This window comes from Pteronotus mesoamericanus, unplaced genomic scaffold (assembly GCF_021234165.1).
Source record: "Pteronotus mesoamericanus isolate MK-2021 breed Mesoamerican mustached bat unplaced genomic scaffold, CSHL_Meso_final contig_557, whole genome shotgun sequence".
NCBI lineage: Eukaryota > Metazoa > Chordata > Mammalia > Chiroptera > Mormoopidae > Pteronotus > Pteronotus mesoamericanus.
In genome coordinates, this window is record NW_026555200.1 from 26,139 (window position 1) to 44,468 (window position 18,330).

The 18,330-nt window shown below is 54.1% G+C and overlaps 1 protein-coding gene across 1 annotated transcript; it reads left to right on the top strand.

The window, feature by feature from the left end:
• Positions 1 to 5,155: 5,155 nt before the first annotated feature.
• On the top strand, positions 5,156 to 17,393 carry TAS1R2 (taste 1 receptor member 2). The gene is made up of 6 exons (XM_054579610.1): positions 5,156 to 5,337; positions 7,030 to 7,330; positions 8,373 to 9,146; positions 11,471 to 11,680; positions 15,209 to 15,332; positions 16,465 to 17,393. The coding sequence occupies exons 1-6, from the start codon at positions 5,156 to 5,158 to the stop codon at positions 17,391 to 17,393; spliced, it is 2,520 nt and encodes an 839-aa protein (XP_054435585.1).
• Positions 17,394 to 18,330: the final 937 nt, after the last annotated feature.

Genomic DNA, 18,330 nt, shown 5'->3' on the forward strand with positions numbered 1-18,330 from the left:
GGCCACCATGGACACGGGGACTTAATGTGGTGACCATGCAAAGAGGCCTTGGCACCTGGGCGCGTATTGGACTCTCGGGAGCCACCAGCCCCAAGTCTGGGGAACAAGGGATGGCAGAGGAAACAGTGAGCAATGGTTTTGACCCACTATCTGCCCTGGTTAAATGGAAGCAGAAGTGCCAGGTGCGGGGAGATAAAATGACAATGGCGGAGGAACAGCTGGAAGTCAGGGACCCAATGGAGCAGGTGGGAGGAGTGTGAGCTGTGAAGTCCATAGACCTGGGTTCAACCCTGACCCTCCTGCTAACTAGCTGAGTGACCCTGGGCTGGCCATTCCACCTCTGGCCTCGTTAGTTCTTCCACAGAAGGCACTCGGGCTCCTGAGCCTTGGTTTTCTCATCTGTACAATGGGGATAAAAATCCTTCCCAGGGCGGCGCTGGGCGAAGGCAATAATGTTCGAAAGCATTGTAGAGGCTCCATAAAGGCCACCTCCTTCCCTTGGCTCTTACTGAGCTTGTGGTCACTTGGAACCTCCAGATCTTTTTCTGGTTGAGATGCAGCCTGCTTGAGGTCACCCAGCTGAGCTTGGTGAGGAGGCTTCAGTGGCTCCGTGGGTTCAAGTGGGTTTCTTGACCGCAGCAGTTTCTCCTTTAGGCCTCAGCTGACCCGGGAGGGCCCAAGAAAGGCTTGACCCCAGGGACCACTCCACTTTGGAGGCCTAAGCTCTCCCAGGGGTGACTGATGGGGCTGGGCCCCCTGAGAAGGGGCTCAGAGGCCTCCCCTGTGACCCTCCTCCCAAGTGTTTCCAAACCAAGTCGGCTGGCTCAGGGGGCCCATCGCCCAGACCTTCTTCGGGGAGGGCCTGCCTGCCCACTCTAGGCCAGATGGGAGCTGGTTTCTAGCTGCCCCGTTTTGTCCTGGGGGAGGGAGTATGGCAGGAAAGGAACAGGCAAGATGGGTGTGGGGCGGAGAAGAGGAGCTGATGCTGCCCCAGTCCCTGGCGTCAAGCCTTTCTTGGGCCCTGCCGGCCCCAGCCCCATGGGAGTGGGGGAAGGAAGTTCAGGGCAGCCCCTCTAGCCAATTCCCCGTGAGCGCCCCAGGGGAGCAGATGCCAGGCAAATGGGCAGCTTCTCCGGGGCCCCCCATTTCCATGCTGCCCCCACCCCATGTACTTTGCATAAACGTCGTGGCTCTCCATTGCCTTGGCAACCAGTGGCCACACAGGTGTGAGCATGGGCACCTCGGGCCCTGGACTATGGCAGGAGGGTGACAGTTGTGTCCGGCCTGGGCCACCCCAGGGCATGTGCTGTGTGTGTAGCCCTGGTGGAGAATCAGGGTGACACAGTGTCCCTGGGCATCTGTCCTCAGAGCGGTCGGAGACTCGGCCACATCCAGTTGCCTCTCCTAGATGATGTCAGGGCAGAGGGGAGTGTGATGACCACCCCGCCCGGGGCGTCTCAGCGCAGGGTCTGCGAACGGACCTCGTGGACCAGGCCTGGCGGCGCCTGGGTTTAGATGCTCATCTGCATCTGCTAGGTGTCACGTGAGTGTCCAGGGCTTCCATCAGAATCACAAAAGGATCCTTGTGGACCCTTGTCACTAAGTGAGTTCCTTTTGCAGGCGGGGAGACGGAGGCCCAGAGAATGGAGGCGGCCTGCCGAGAGCAACCTGCAGGGTGGGGCAGAGCTGGACCAGATGCGGAGACTTCCGATTCCCTGTCCAGTGCTCCTTCAGACTGGGGTCCTCAGAGAGACCGCCCGTCCGTGCTGACAGCCCGCATACACTAAGAAGCTCTCCCTGTTATCTCTTCCCCATTGGAGCCCCTTGGTTGCTACCACTCCCATCTGCCCCCGTTTGAGCCTCTGATTCCTTCCATCCACACACCTGCTGTGTGGCTTTGAATAAGTTTCTGTCCCTCTCTGAATCTCAGTCTCCCTGTCTGCCAAATGGGGAAATAGAAAAGGTAGTGACAATAAAGTGGGACGACGGAGCATGGCGGGTACTCAGCAGTGAGCCATCGAAACTTGTTGCCATGGAAATAACCCGTGCTCATTGTCACCATCAGCCCCGATGTTTTGGGGCACAGCCCCTGCCTCCCCCGTGAAGCTCTTGGCTGGCCAGGGGCTTCCCTTCTCCTTGCCCCACCTTGGGGCCAGCGTGGCCTGGGGCATCACAGAGCTACCCTGACACACTTTCAACTTGAGTCAAGGGGAAGTCAGCCTGCTTTCCTGGCCCTGGGACAACTGCTGCTCTCTGAGCCTCAGTTGCCCCATCTGTGTGATGGGTCGGTTTGGCGATCTCTTCAGTCTGTCCCAGCTCTGCCATGATACCCTCACTGTGGGTGGCCCTGGCGGCCCTGGCGCCCCTGGCATCCCAGCATGTGCTGCTCCCATGCGGGCCCTGACTTCTGTCTTGGCTGTAAGCTGTATTCCTTCCATGTCCCTGGCTGTGTCCCTTGTACCGCACCCAGCCCAGCCACATAGTGGGCTCGGCCAGTGCCCACTGGGTGAATGGCATTCTCAGCCACTCTGCCCTGCAGCCGCCTGCACACTGGGGTTGGAGCCAGGCATAGCAGGGATGGCTCCTGCAAGCAGAATGCAGCCAAGTCAGGTAGCATGGGGGTTGAGACTGGGGCAGCCTGCTTCTAAAGTCTAGAGCCACCGCCTGTTAGATGTGTGACTTTTGGTAAATTGTTTAACCTCTAAGGCTCAGTTTTCTCATGGCTGCTTTGCAGGGTGACTGTGAGAATTAAGTGATATAATGCATATAAAGCTCTTGGCACGGTGCTTGACATATAACATGCCCTGGAAAAGGTACTATCTTGTTATTATTTTCCAAACTCCCTAAGTGCCTACAAGTTCCAAGGGGGCCAAGATGGCTGGAGTTTGGGGCACATGGTGCAGGAGAGAATAGGCTGGAAAGGCAGGGACAGAGAGGACCGCAAGCTGAGGCCGGACCGGGGAGGCCTCAAGTGCCAAGGCCAGGAGCTCAGCCCTGATCTGGCAGGCAAAGGGCAGTCCCAGAAGGTGTTAGGGCAGAGGACTGGCAGGCTCGGAGGAGGTAAACTGCCAGGGATTTAAACCGTCAGCATGAGGTGCACAGAGAGGTCCAGACAGGAGGTGAAGAGGATCTAAGCTTGGGGTGTGGCGAAGCGGGGAGGGGTCTGGAGAGAACCCGTAGGACAGAGGGTGAGTTAGTGCCGGGGCTGCTGGCTGGCTGACAGGGAGGGGGGATGTGCGCAGTGCGAAGGGGGCCTCCCATTGTATGGATGAGGAAACTGAGGTCCAGAGCCCATGCCTCCAGACACCCCATGCAGGGCTACTCCTTTTGTTTTATGGGTTGGCTCTTCCCCTCCCCACCAGCTGTGTGTCTAGGCCCAGAGAGGGGCGGACACAGGTCCAAGATCACACAGTAAATCCTGACTTCCCATAGCATTAGGGCGCCTCTCCTCGCCATTCTAAATGTCTGTGGAACGATCCACCCCAGCAGAGGCCAACGGTGGGGGATGGATGCTCCTTCCGGAGCTGCTAACAACATCCGGCATCTTCCCAGGGAAGTTCAGGAAGCCTTGGCTTCTTCAGCCGGGTACAGAGCCCATGGTGGCACCTGCGGCAACTCATTTCATTATAAGAGGGACAGTGTTGCACTCTTACAAAGCTGCCTTTCCCTGGGGTCTGCTCTGCACCTCGCGGGTCTCACGTGCCATTTTATTTAACCCCCACACAGATCCTGTGACACTGGGATGGTTATCCCTGTCTCAGTCAGGGAGGAAACAGGCTCAGAGAGTTTACGTGACCTGCCCGTGCGCCCCCAGAAAGCAGAGCTGAGGGCCAGTCCGGGGGCCCGCACCACACGGCCTCAGGGCTCCCCCAGTGTAGGCGCGCGCATCAGCGGGAACGGTCAGCGACATATACTGTTAAAGGATGCCCAGTGACGACACAGATGGGAGGGTCCCTGGAGCTCAGGGCAGGGGCAGTTCCTGTGAACTGGGGACAGGGATGGTTTCTTGGGGGAGGCTCCAACTGGCCCTTGAGAGAGAACATCAGGCTTCCAATGACCTTTCTGCATTTTAGGGCCTCCTCTCCCACAACCCAGGAGCAGCTGACAGGCCTGGGACAGACCCAGTGGAGCTGGGCACTCTGTAGCAGGTCCCCTTAGACTCCCACTGGGCCACACATTGGTAGGGCCAGGAAGGACCGAAGCAGCCTTGCGTGGCCAAGGGTCTCTGATTTCAAGGGGTCCCTGAGCCTAACCTTTTGGAAGTAGTCACCTTTGACTTTAGGAATTTTCAACCTTTTTGCCAGGACCCCTGTCCCACGGCTCTGGTCCCAGGTGGGTGACTCCGAGGGCGCTCACTTTTCAAAGCTGACCAATGGACTGTTGGCTGAGCGTAGCAGCGGCCAGAGGAGTGAGACCCCCGTCCCCACTCCCACCTCCCATTCTCTTTGCTCTGCCCGGCTGCTTTTATCAAAAGCAGTGACCTCGAGATGTGTGTGACGTGGTGTGGGGTCTGGCTGTGTGATTTGAATCTCAGCTCTGTGGCTGTGCAACCCAGGGTGAGTTTCTTAGCTTCTCTGTGCCTCAGTTTCCTCACCTGTGAACCGGGATTAGTCACAGTCCCAGCCATTATGAGCATTAAGAGACATGGAGGATGACAAGCATTCAGCACAGTGCCTGGATCCTATTGACAATGGCTACTACTTTGGGGACAGCTGCTGTAAGCCTGATGCCATTATTACTACCACATGGCAGGCCAACAGGCTGTAAACAGCTCCATATGTCACCCTACTCGGTCTACTAATGTGATCACCTATGCCCTTTACTCCCAGATGTTTGGAAGGTCAGGGGTATGTGACCTGTCCTCGGTCATGAGACAGGAGCCCAGGGCCACATTGGCAGGATGTGCTCTCTCTGCTTCCAAATGGGGCTCCTCCAGACCATGCAGGTCCCAGGGTGCCCGAAGGAGCGACTGTCCTCCTCCCAGACGCCTCCCCTTCCCAGCGCCCTCTTACCTCCCCACCTGTCCCAGGTGCTTTCCCCGCCCTGGGACAGTGGCAAGACCATCGCTATGTAAATGTCTGTGCAAATCCCTTGCTGTCAAGCGGCCAGCTCTCTGGTGAGGCAGAGCCATTTCTTGGGACCCCCACTTCCCGCCATGGGACCCCAGGCTAGGGTGGTCTTCTTCCTGGTCTTCCTACTACAGGTCCTGGCTGAGCCGGCCGAGGACTCGGACTTCAGCCTGGCTGGGGATTACCTCCTGGGTGGCCTCTTCACCCTCCATGCCAACGTGAAGGGCATCGCCCACCTTGACCTCCTGCAGGTGCCCAAGTGCAAGGAGTGAGTCTCCAGTGGGAGGTGGGATGTGGCGGTGGGGTAGGGGGGCAGGAGCCAGGGTTGGTCCTTGGGAGGCCAGGCCCAGACTGAGGGCTCAGACAGTGCTTTCTCATTCATTGCCAAATCTTCATCCTGGATCCATCCCACCGGCCCCCCGGGAGGCCCCAGCAGCCCACGTGACTGAGTATTCAGCCCTGGTGTTCTGAAGCACTGAGACCTGGGTTGCCCCAATGTTACGTCTCTGAATATAAAGAGCTTTAGGAGATTTGAGATCACAAGGCCATGTCTTAGAGACCAACAAAACCACCCCCTACCCCTCTGGCAACGAGGGGACTCCCAGTGCATCCATGTTGAGGCCCAGTCGAGAAAGCAGGTGTCCGGCCTTCGGAGGCAGAATGTGGTTCTTCTGCAGCAGATTCTCAGACTGCGGGGGGCAGGGGGAGGTTTGCCTTTTCCCAGGCCTGTGGTGAGGCGGGCAGACGCACTTCCAGGACAGGAGGGGTTTCTCCCTGCCCTTCCCCCTAGGAGCCCCCCAGGGTGGCAGCATCACTCAGAGACTGGGTGGGCCATCTCCATGCCGGGATGAAGGCCCGACACTGGAGCCAGCCTGGGGTTAGAGATTAGTGACCTTGTGCAGAGTGGGTAACGGCGTTCCCGGGAGAGAAGGAGGGAGGGAGGGAGGGAAGGAGGGAGGGAGGAGAGCGCAAAAGATGGCTAAGCACTGACTCATAGGATATGGGGGAAGATTACATGCTGGCTTGTGAAAGGTGAGGGGGGTGGTCCCAGGGGTGGTCCTAAGCATGATGTTCACTGTTCTGACACCTTTGATAATGGCAGGGAGTCCAGTGAAGTGATAGTGATGATGGAAGTGATGACGGGGAAGTTTATCATGGTGATGTCAGTAATGCTGGTGATAATAAAACTGGAGTATGGTGATGGCGGTGATGGCAGTGATGGCAGTGATGGCAGTGATGGTGGTGATGGTGATGGTGATGATGGTGGTGATGGTGGTGGTGATGGTGATGGTGATGGTGATGGTGGTGGTGATGGTGATGGTGATGGTGATGGTGGTGGTGATGGTGATGGTGGTGGTGGTGGTGATGGTGATGGTGATGGTGATGATGGTGGTGATGGTGGTGATGGTGATGGTGATCATGATGGTGATGGTGGCGATGGTGGTGATGGTGGTGATGGTGGTGATGATGAGGATACTGAGGGTGTTGGTGGTGGTGATGGCGATGGTGGTGTGTTGACAGTAGTGTTGGTAATGGTGATCACAGACGTGTGGTGACAGTGATGGCAGTGATGATGATATTGGTAATAGGAATACTAGCGATGATGGTGACAGTCATCATAATGATGATGGAGGTTAGAGTGGATAATGACGGTCAACCTGGGCAGACATTGGCAGAGTGGTGACAGAGTCCAGAGTCCATAAAGTTGTGATAGTGGTGGCGATGGTAGCAATGGATGGTGGCCACAGAGACCACAGTGTCAGAGGTGGTCATAGGGATGGTGATGATCCTAGAGATGTGGCACAGTGACAATAATGTGGAAAAATACCAGAATCTTCTGGAGTGGCTCCTTCTTGGGCAATGCCTTGATTTCCCTTTGGCATGTAGGAGCAACAGGCTGGCTCTCCCCTGCCCACTGCCTCATTCTGGACCTGCTTCCCACCCTACTGCACCCCTGCAGGTATGAAGTGAAAGCGCTGGGCTATAGCTTCATGCAGGCCATGCGCTTTGCGGTGGAGGAGATCAACAACCACAGTGGCCTGCTGCCTGGCGTGCGACTGGGCTACGAGATGGTGGACGTCTGCTACGTCTCCAACAATGTCCAGCCCGTGCTCTACTTCCTGGCGGGCGAGGACTATTTCCTGCCTATCCAGGAGGACTACAGCCACTACGTGCCTCGTGTGGTGGCCGTCATTGGCCCCGACAACTCTGAGTCCACCATGACTGTGGGCCACTTCCTCTCCCTCTTTCTCCTTCCACAGGTGAGGTCCCTGGGTCCTGGGAGAAGGGGCTGGGGAGGCGGGCAGAAGTGTGGTTGTCCAGAGAGCTCACTCCTCCCCACTAGTCATGGGGTGGAGGTGGGAGCAAAGACAAGGTCAGGACATCAACCCCAATCCTGGGAAGGCAGCCTGGCCTGTTGGTTGAGAGCTTAGGCCTTGGGGGCAAACAGTCTTTGTTGTGCATCTTGGCTCTGAGTCTTGCTCATTGTGAAGTCTTTAATTGCATATCTCTTCATTCTTCTGGGCCTCAGTTTCTCCACTGTAAAGTGAGATAAGAGTTCTCTTCCAGGACTGTCTGAAGACTAAAGTGTTTTAACCTATGCAAGTGTTTCTGGCACACAGCACATAGTCAGTAACGTTACTGTTGTTACGTCGAGCATCTTGCACCAGAATGGAAACTCAGAAAATGCTCAACATTTTCCTGTATAGTTGCCTCGCCCAGGGCCTGCCGTATAGTAGGTTCTCAGGAAAGTGCTGTTAGTATTACTATTATCATTAGCACTGTTATCAACACCATGACTGAAAGTGGCTGGTCCAGTACTAGCATAAAATACCTACTCATTAAAAAACAGCTGGCAACGGACTTGCCATACAGTGGGTGGTTACAAATTCTGTAATTTTTGCTGTTGTTTTTGTCACGTAAAGTACCTAGCACAGGGTCTGACCACATCGTAGGTGCTCAGTACGTGTTTGTACTCTTATGTGAAACATCTAGTCCAGGACTGGGCTCATTCTTTCATTCATTTAACAATCATTTATTGAGTACCTACGAGGCCAAGTACAGTTGTAGGCACTGGGGATGCAGCTGGGAACATAGAGCTTAGCTTCTAGTGGAGAGATAGGCAGTAGACATGAATAAGTAAGGGCTTTAGGATGTTAGACAGAAGTGTAATGGGTAAAGGAAAAGTCGAGCAGGGTACGGGAGATGGGGCATGTCTGGACAGGAGTGGGTAGAGGGGGACTGCAGTTTTAAACGGTGGTTGCAGGGGGGGTCTCAATGGCTGCGGCCCCTCCCCTCCGGCAGATCACCTACAGCGCCTTCAGCAACAAGCTGCGCAATAAGCAGAGCTTCCCCGCGGTGCTGCGCACAGTGCCAGGGGCCGACCACCAGATCGAGGCCATGGTGCAGCTCATGCTGCACTTCCGCTGGAACTGGATCATCGTGCTGGTGAGCAGCGACGACTACGGCCGCGAAAACAGCCACCTGCTCGGGGAGCGCCTGGCCGGCCGCGACGTCTGCATCGCCTTCCAGGAGGTGCTGCCCACACCGCAGCCCAACCAGCGGGTGACAAGGCAGGAGCGCAAGCGCCTGGAGGCCATCGTGGACAAGCTGCAGCAGAGCTCGGCTCGCGTGGTGGTCCTGTTCTCCCCGGACCTGGCCCTGCGCAACTTCTTCCGCGAAGTGCTGCGCCGGAACTTCAGCGGCGTCGTGTGGATCGCATCTGAGTCCTGGGCCACGGACCTGGTCCTCCACAACCTCACCGAGCTGCGCCACACGGGTACCTTCCTGGGCATCACCACCCAGAGTGTGCCCATCCCAGGCTTCAGCGAGTTCCGCATGCGCCATGCCCGGGCCAGGCCGCCCACGTCCAACAAGACCAGCCGGAGGGCCACCTGCAACCAGGAATGTGACACCTGCCGGGACACCACCGAGTCCTTCAGCACCACCCTCACACTTTCCAGCCAGCGTGGGGCCTACAACGTGTACTCTGCTGTCTATGCCGTCGCGCACGCACTGCACAGCCTCCTGGGCTGCAGCCAGACCAGCTGCCCCAAGGAGGTGGTCTATCCCTGGCAGGTGAGGAAAGCCAGGGCCCCTGGAGCAGGCGCAGAGTCTTTGGTTGCCATGGAGAGCGCAGGGACAGCGCTCCCTCTCCCATCTCTGCTCTAGCCTCTTCATCCCTGGGTGGGTTCTGGGCCAATAGGTGGGAGAGGTCACGGGACATGCCCTGCCTCCAGACACATAGAACCAGAAATCCTTCACGGTGCCAAACCAAATGCCCTTTTTCATTAATTTAATCCTCACCATCCAAGATAGTCTGTCCTTGGAGGTTCAGGAGAAGTTCCGTGGAAACAAACCCCACAGAAAGTGGAAGCCCCAGAGCCCCCTACAGTCTCTCCAGGGTCCAGCGCCTGGGGAAGGGGCTCATGGGCTCCCACCACTTCTCCAGGTGCTGCGACAGGTTCGGGGCTCATTGTCCCAAATCTGCATCACCTTGAATCAGGCCTGGAACTTACATCTGTGTTTTCTGATTCACACACACCTCCGGCACCAAACCCTCAGGGTGGAGAAGGTTTTACGAAGGATCCAGAGGAGGAGAGGGTTTCTCAGCTGAGATGCGCTCTTCATCCTTTGCCATCAGACATTGCTGCGCTGAAACCATTCCTTGGGGTTTTCATAGGCTGGGGCTCAGCCAATCACCCAACCCTTGTCTCTGGCCTCTCTCCTTTCTCCCTTCCTTCACTTTCATAACTACCCGCCCATCTCCAAATACCTGGTCACTTCCTTAACACAGCACTTTAGGGAGTTCTTTAAAAATCCCCTCTCTCTTTCTTTTATTTATTTGTACCTCTCCACCCATAATCTCAGAGCCCAACCTGGCAACCCTAAGTGGGTTTCTTCTTCTTTTTTTCTTTTTTAATGTAGTTACTCTTTAAAAGGAATTCCGGTGCCAGCTGGTAAATACTCTGTTTTACTATATACTTTGCTACGTTAATAACATACGTAACAATCACCAGTGCTTCACTGTGTTTTGAGCGCCTACTAGGCACTGAGTGCCCAACGTGCTTCACCTTGCCTCATGGCCATCCTGTGGGGTTGATAACCTACAGATAGGGAAGCTGAGGGGCGGGGAGTTACAGTGATTCACCCATGATTGCGTGGTGGTAAGTGGCGGACCGTGAGCTTGAGCCCAGGCCTGGCCCCTTCCACCAGCGTTGGCCAACCTCCCCCTCCAGGTGTTCTCCCAGCCACAATTGGCCGTAGCTGTGATGAAGGAGCAGCTGACTTCTTTCCTCCCCTGATGGAGGAGACCAGAGAGCACCAGGCTATCCAATTCCATTTACTGAGCATCCACTACGTGCCAGGCCCTGGCTGGCACCGTGAGAAAATCAGACCTTCGCCCAAGGAGGAGACTCTGTCTCTGCTGAATGCAGCAGGAAGTCAGAGCTGCAGCCGCGTGTGTGGCGGGAGGAGGGGGACAGGGAAGGCAGGACTTAAGTAGGGGAGAGGGCAGCTGCTGGACATTCCAGGAGGAGAGTCTTGACTCTGGAAGCCTCTTTGGGGGGAAGGGTAGGGACCAACCCCCTTGGCTATCTGTCTGTCTGTCAGTCCCAAGGTGAGGTGAGCTCCAGGGCCCCAAGATATAGCCCAATAGGCTCTCCTATTTATGGAGGAAAAAATCCAGGAGTCAGACGGATGGGATATCTAACCTGGAAGTCCTTTTGGGGTCAGACCAGAGAAGTTCAGTGACTTGCTCAAAGTCACACAGCAAACTGAGGACAGAGCTAGGATGGAATTCAAGCCCAAGGAGTCCCAGTCCCAAGCAAGCTCAAACTTGTCCCAGTGTCTGTATCCTGAGAGTGATGGGACAGAGTAGGGGAGACTGGCGGGACCAGGGGGGCGGGGCAGGGGAGATCCCGGCCGACTCTTACAGGGGAGAGAACGAGTGGGCCCTGGTGTCCAGGTACTGGGTCCCAGAGGCATGGCCGAGGGGACTTGCAGAGAGAGAGAAATATTACCAAATCTTCACGAGGAGGTGAACATTTACTGTTTCTCAGGCACTGTCCTCAGCCCCAAACGTAAATTAACTCCTTTATTGCTTCCAAGCCCAGAAAGTAGGGGTTTTGCTGCTCCCATGGTGCAGAAGAAACGGGGGTTCAAAGACGTTAAGCGATAGGCCCCAGGCCTCATAGCAGGTGGTGTAGTCGATGCCTAAACCCAGAAACACCTGGCTCCAGAGCCCGAGCGCTCGGCCACTGCCTGGCGGACGCCACACTTGCAATGTCCTGGCACCCCCATCGCGTGGATGTGGGTTCAGGGCGAGTGGGCAGGCCGATTTCTCCCAGGCCTGGCCCACCCTCTGATGCCCGCCTCACCTGCCTGTTCTCCGGCCCCTCCAGCTCCTTCAGGAGATCAAGAAGGTCAACTTCACCCTCCTGGGCCACCAGATCATCTTCAACCAGTACGGGGACCTGCCCATCCCCCTGGAGGTCGTTCAGTGGCAGTGGAACCCGAGCCAGGACCCATTCCAGAGTGTCGCCTCCTACCACCCCACGCGGCGGCGGCTGGAGGGGGTCCGCAACATCTCCTGGCACAGCCCCGACAGCACGGTCAGCTCTCTGAGGGCTGGGGACGGACTCTGCAGGGGTGGCCGGGGCCCTTTTGATCAAGGAGGGCGCCCCGGATTCATTACCCACAGCTGGTGGGGGTCTCTGTTTGTCTGGGGTCCTGTTCTGCCACCGCTGATTGGGAACTGGACGTTCGGGGCTTTCTGGCCCCTCAGGACTGTGGGGATCAGAGCGTTCAGGCTACGACCTGTCAATTAATACTCTTGGGACGGTAGCTACGCCTTTGACTGTGCCTGACGTCTGTTGATCTAAAGGTCCCGTTTTACTCCTCCTTAGGTCGTGTCATAACTCTGGTGGTGGGGGGAGGGGTAGAGCCCCAGCCTCTGCTGGTGGGGTGCGGGAGGAGACCAAGGGGGCCGCAGAGCTTCTCGAAGACCCTTAGGATTCCCCTGCCTCACACTTTATCCTCAGCTCCAGACTCCTGATGCTGCGGGTCCCTGAGCTTCTTGGGGATGTTTATGGAGGAAATTGGTTTCTGTCTTTATTTGTTTGCTGGGGCTGCTCTAACAAACCGCCACAGCCTGTGGAGCTTAAGGAACAGAAATGTATTGTCTCGCAGCCCTGGAGGCTGGGAGTCCAAGGTTAAGGTGCTGGCAGGGTTGGTTCCGTGGGAGGGCTGCGAGGGAGAACCTGTGCCACAGCTCTCTCCTCGCTTCCGGTGGCTTGCCAGCCCCGTTGGCTCTCCATGGCTTCTGGTCCATTACCCTGGGTCTCTGTCTTCTTTATGCATGGCTCTCCCTTTTGTAAGGACATTGGTCATTTTAGGGTAAGGCCCACCCTCCTCCAGTATGACTTCATCTAAACTAGTTACATCAATCAGTCAACAAACAAGTGTTGGTGAAGATGTGGAGAAAAGGGACCCCTTGTGCCCTGTTGGGGGGTTGCAAGTTGGTGCAGCCACTGTGGAAAACAGTATGGAGGGTCCTCACAAAATTAAAAATAAAGCTACCTTATGACTCAGCAATTTCACTTCTTGGTATCTATCCAGAGAAATCCAAAATACTGATTCAAAAAGATACATGCACCCCTGTTTATTGCAGTATTATTTACAACAGCCAAGATATGGAAGCAACCTAAGGCCCATCAATAGATGATTGGATAAAGATGTGGTACATATATGCGACATTCTTGTTTGTTAATGTAAGCATTTGTAGCTATAAATTTCACCCTTCCCCTGCGTTGCTGTGTTCCACATTTTTGTATGTTGTATTTTCAATTTCATTCATCTTTAACTATTTTCTAAGTTCCTCTGTGATTTCTCATTTGATCCATAGGTGGTTTAAGAGCATAGTTTAAATTCCATACATTTGTGAATTTTCCAGTCTTCCTTCTGTGTTTCATTTCTAACTTGTGTGCTATCTATCTTTTAAAGATCTATTAACACTTCATTTGTGGTCGAACACATGATCTGTTCTGGAAAATGTCCCATGTGAACTTGAGAAGGATATGTATTCTGTTGTTATTGGATAGTGTTCTGTATGTGTCTGTTAGATCTACTTAGTTAATTGTGTTGTTCTGGTCCTCTATTTCCTCACTTATTTTCTGTCTGATTGTTCTACCCATTATTGAGAGGGAAATATTGAAGTCTTTAAGTGTTACTGTGGAATATTATATTTGAATTGTCTATCTTCCCTTAAATTCGAATGGTTTTTCATCATGTATTTTGGGGCTCTCTTGTTACATGTTTATAATGGTCATATCATCTTAATAGAGTGGCCTTATTATCATTATAAAATGTCCTTCTTTTTCCTGTAGTGGCCACTTTTGTTGGTATTTCCCCTCCTCTGGCTTTTTTTGAGATTTTATCTTTGTCTTTATTATTAGTATTATTTTTGCACTTTGAATATGATCTACCGAGGTGCAGGTGTTTGGGTACTTACCCTGCTGGCTGTCTCTCAGCTTCCTGCATCTGTGGGTTGGGGCCTGTCATTAATTTTAGAAAATTCTAGCCAAATTCTCCATCAAATATTTCTTCTGTTCTTTTCTGTCTTTAGTCTCCTTTGGTTCTTCCAATGGTGCATATGTTGTTACCTTTTGTAATTGTTCATAATTCTTAGATGTCCTGTTCTCTCTCTCTCTTTTTCTCTTTGTTTTTCAGTGTAGGAGATTTTTATTGCAGTATCTTCAAGCTCACTAGTTCTTTCCTTGACTCTGACCAGTTTGCTGGTGTTCTTTACTTCTGTTACCAGGTCTGTTTGTTTTTTAAATCCCTAGCATCTCCTTTTGATCTTTTCTTAGAGTTTCCATTTCTGTGCTTACATCTGTTCTTGCACGTTGCCTACTTTTTCCATTAGAGCTGTAGCCTGTTAATCATAGTTATTTTAAGTTCCTAGTCTGATAATTCCAAAATCTCTGACATATCCGATGCCTGTTTTCTCTCTTCAGACTGTGATTTTTGTTTTTGTCTTTGAGCATGCTTTGTAACTTTTCTTTTGTTGAAGGCTGGACATATTGTATTAGTTAAAAGAAGAGGAGATAAATAAATCTTTAGTAGGAGATTTTTGTTTATCTAGGTAGGAGTTAGGCTGTGCTTATTGCTTGCAGCTGTGGTGTCAGAGGCTAGAGGGACAACAGGGGTGGGACAGAAGACAGGTGACTTCTGGGAGGCAAGAAGAGAGCGGCCCTGGGATTGAGTGGTCCTGCCGTGGACCCGCTTGCCTGGGCCCTTGGCCCTTCTTCTGTGCACTCTTGAAACATGGGCCACTGCGGTGATTTCTATGCAACGAGAATCTAAGCAGGCGCTTTCCACTCTCAGGAGCCATGGTTCCCACTGTGCCGTAGTCAAGTCCTCTGCCCTCCCCCGCCCTCCCCGTGCATCCCCACTCCAGCCAGGCCCAGGCTCGCCCTCTTCCCAAACAAGCCACTCCCCTCCACTCCTCTGCCCCATTGCTCTTACTGCTTCCTCTGCCTATAATTCATTCATTCACTTAATAAACAATCATTGGAGACTGGGTCCTCTTTGAGGTTCTAGAAATAGAGCAGTTGAAACAATAGGTATGGTCACTGCCTACCTGCTCTTGTTCACCCGAAAACCCCTGCCCCTCCATGAAGGCTGCATTCAGTAAGACTCTGCTACAAGTGACAGAAAACGATGCAAGCAAAATGTTGATTTATTGCCTTACATCATGGAAACCTCGAGGGGTAGAAGTGAGGCTTCAGGCAAGGATGGATCCAGGGTCTCATGCTCTCCATCCCTCAGATTCTTCCTCAGGTGTGTTCTCTGCCCTGGAGACAAGGTGGCTGCCAGCAGCCCCAGAGTCATACCCTGGGCCCCCAACAGCTGCCTGAAGTCTCTGTCCCCACAATTGGGTGGGTGCTGTTAGGTCTTGGGCAGGCAAGACTAAGAGGGTTCCCAGAAAGGTCCAGTTCTAATGGGAGTCTCAGCACCCCCTTCCCTCCCAGTCAGGAGCCAGGCTTCCCTCCCCTGAGCATCCTGCTAGCTGGGGAGAGTGAGGAGGCCCTCAGAGTGTAGGGAAGCATGCTCAGGGCCTCATGCCCTCCCCCCTCCAGGTCCCCGTGTCCACGTGTTCCAAGGACTGTCAGCCTGGGCAAAAGAAGAAGGCTGTGGGCATCCACCCCTGCTGCTTCGAGTGTCTTGACTGCCTCCCTGGCACCTTCCTCAACAAAACTGCAGGTACGGCTTGCAGGCCTGCACCCCTGCCCTGCCCTTGCCCTGCCTCGGGGTCTCCAGGCTCTTCCCCTTTGGCAGGGTCTACCTGAGGCAACATAAGTGCCCAAAGGCCAGGGACCATGTCTGTTTCCACTTGTGTCTCCCCGCTGCTGTAGAAAAAAATATTCGATGCAGGCTGATTTAGGGAGAAGGAACAGCATGCAGCCAGGTGGGGCTGAAACTGATCTGGACCCACATACACATAGTCCATGGCTCCGTGGTGTCTGGCCAGCACAAGTGCACTGGATGATGGGTGGATGGATGGATGGATGGATGGATGGATGGCTCTGCCAATAGAAGAAACATTTCTGGAGGACAGGGATAGTATCTGGTTTATCTCTCTGGCCTCTCAAGAGTTCAGTGTATAATGGTTGCTCAGTGAATATTTCTTGAATGACTTTCTTGATTAGAAGAATTAACTAACATCTCTCCCTACAGATCATAAACTCCAGGAAGGTGGGGACAATGTCATCTCTCTGTCCACTTTAGTGTCTAGCACAGTTCAGAGCTGGGGCTCCCATGATTGTTTTCATGACTTCACTGCACATTAATGACTTCACATTAAGTGCATGCATACGTCTGCCAATCAAAGCACTTGCTGTGTGCTCAGCAGAGCCCAGGGTACAGAGCAGCTGCTCAATAGAAGTCTGTCAAGTGATTTCACTGGACTTTCTCCCCAAGTCTGCCCATAGCCTGAAGGCAGGGGCCTGGGTTTATCTATCCCTGAGGCCTCCCATGTCAGGTGCCCATTGCAGTGGATGGTGCTCAGAAAAATATTTGCCGGATAAATTCTTTGAATAAATAGTTGAATATCTCTCCCACCAGAGGGTGAGATCTTGGAAGGAAGGAATTATAGTTGTTAGGCTCTGAGTCCAGGAGACTGTGGTTCAGGTCCTGGCTTTGTGACCTACCCTGGCTGAGCCTCAGTTTCCTCTATCTGCAAAATGGGGTTGCTGTGAGGGTTTGATGGGCCAGTGGGTAAAGGGACTCAGTGGGTGTGGGCTATGCCTGCAGGGGTTGCCCTTGACTTGCTCTCTCCAGCCCTGGAGCCCAGGAGGGTGGGTTTGGCTGATGGGAATTGCCGTGGCTCTTACAGATGAGTTTGACTGCCAACCCTGCCCAGATAATGAGTGGTCCCACAGGAAAGACACCTCCTGCTTCAAGCGACGACTGGCCTTCCTCGAATGGCGCGAAGCACCTACCATTGCTGTGGCCATGCTGGCTGCCCTGGGCTTCCTCAGCACCCTGGCCATCCTGGTGATATTCTGGAAGCACTTCCAGACACCCATGGTTCGTTCAGCTGGGGGCCCCATGTGCTTCCTGATGCTGGTGCCGCTGCTGGTGGCGTACATGATGGTCCCCACATATGTAGGGCCACCCACGGTCTCCACGTGCCTCTGTCGCCAGACCTTCTTCACCCTCTGCTTCACCATCTGCATCTCCTGCATCGCCGTGCGCTCTTTCCAGATCATCTGCGTCTTCAAAATGGCCAGTCGCCTCCCACATGCCTACGGCTACTGGGTTCGCTACCACGGGCCCTACATCTTCGTGGCATTCATGACAGCGGTCAAGGTGGTCATCGTGGTAGGCAGCCTTCTGATCACGACCACCCACCCCACCGCCTACGCTGACCCAGATGACCCCAAGATCATGATCCTCTCCTGCAACCCCAACTACCGCAAGGTGCTGCTGGTCAACACCAGCCTGGACCTGCTGCTGTCTGTGGCGGGCTTCAGCTTCGCCTACGTGGGCAAGGAGCTGCCTACCAACTACAACGAGGCCAAGTTCATTACCTTCTGCATGACTTTCTATTTCACCTCCTCCGTCTCCCTCTGCACCTTCATGTCTGCCTACAAGGGGGTGCTGGTCACCATCCTGGACCTCTTGGTCACTGTGCTCAACCTCTTGGGCATTAGTCTGGGCTACTTTGGCCCTAAGTGCTACATGATCCTCTTCTACCCGGAGCGTAACACGCCAGCTTACTTCAGCAGCATGATCCAGGGCTACACCATGGGGAGGGACTAGTGCTGCCCCCTGGGAGGAGGGCTGGGAGACGCAGGGCAGGGGGCGTGGTCGAACGATCCCTGACTATTACTGTCTCACCTTGGTCTCTTATTTGGCGACCCTTCCAGGGTCTCTGCATCCTGCATGTTTTTTCCCACTGGTGATTGATACCTAAAAATATTCCTTTCCCTCAAGCTATTTAGCACACCGGGCACTGCCATCCCTAGGAAAAAATGACCCAAGGTGACCCATTATGGGTCTCCCGGAGGGAGTCTGATTGAGCTGCCTACAGCTGCCATCTGGTGGTCATAGCAGGTATCTGCGGATGCCGGCTCACCGCCTTCCGTTGTGCCCTGGCGGGGCTGGGGTTGGTGTGGTAGGATGTGAGTTCACACAGTGCTGCCCGGGCATCATCCTGCGTGTCTGCGTCTGATTTCCCAGATTCCCCAGCGCTCAGACCCAGGCTTCTCTGTTATCTCTGAATAATGACTGGCACAGTGGGCACTTCCTAAATGCTCGTGAATAAACCTCATTTGGGTGAAACAAATGCGTTTCCTTCTTGTTTCCAGAGGTCCCCCGAGAAAGAACATGTGGGATCAGAGGGACCTCGGCTTGGATCCCAGTGCTGCCACTTTTGAGCTGTGTATCTTGGGCCAGTTATTTACTGCCCCTGAGCCTACACTTCTCCATCTCTAAAGTGGGAACAGTAGCTGCTCCCCAAGGACATGTAAGGACCAGCGATAATGTGTGTAAAGTGAATATATAGTAGGTGCTCAGTAAATGCCAACCACTGCAAATCCAGTGGAACCATTAGGGACAAAATAGGGTTGTGTTCCCTTTTCACAGTCCGGTGGCCGTGGCATAGGGTCTAGCCCATGGCACTAGTTTCTGTTGGAGAAGAGCCCCATCCCCGCAATTCTGGGTGTTGCCTTCGGGGTATTTGGGCCTCCTGTGGGGC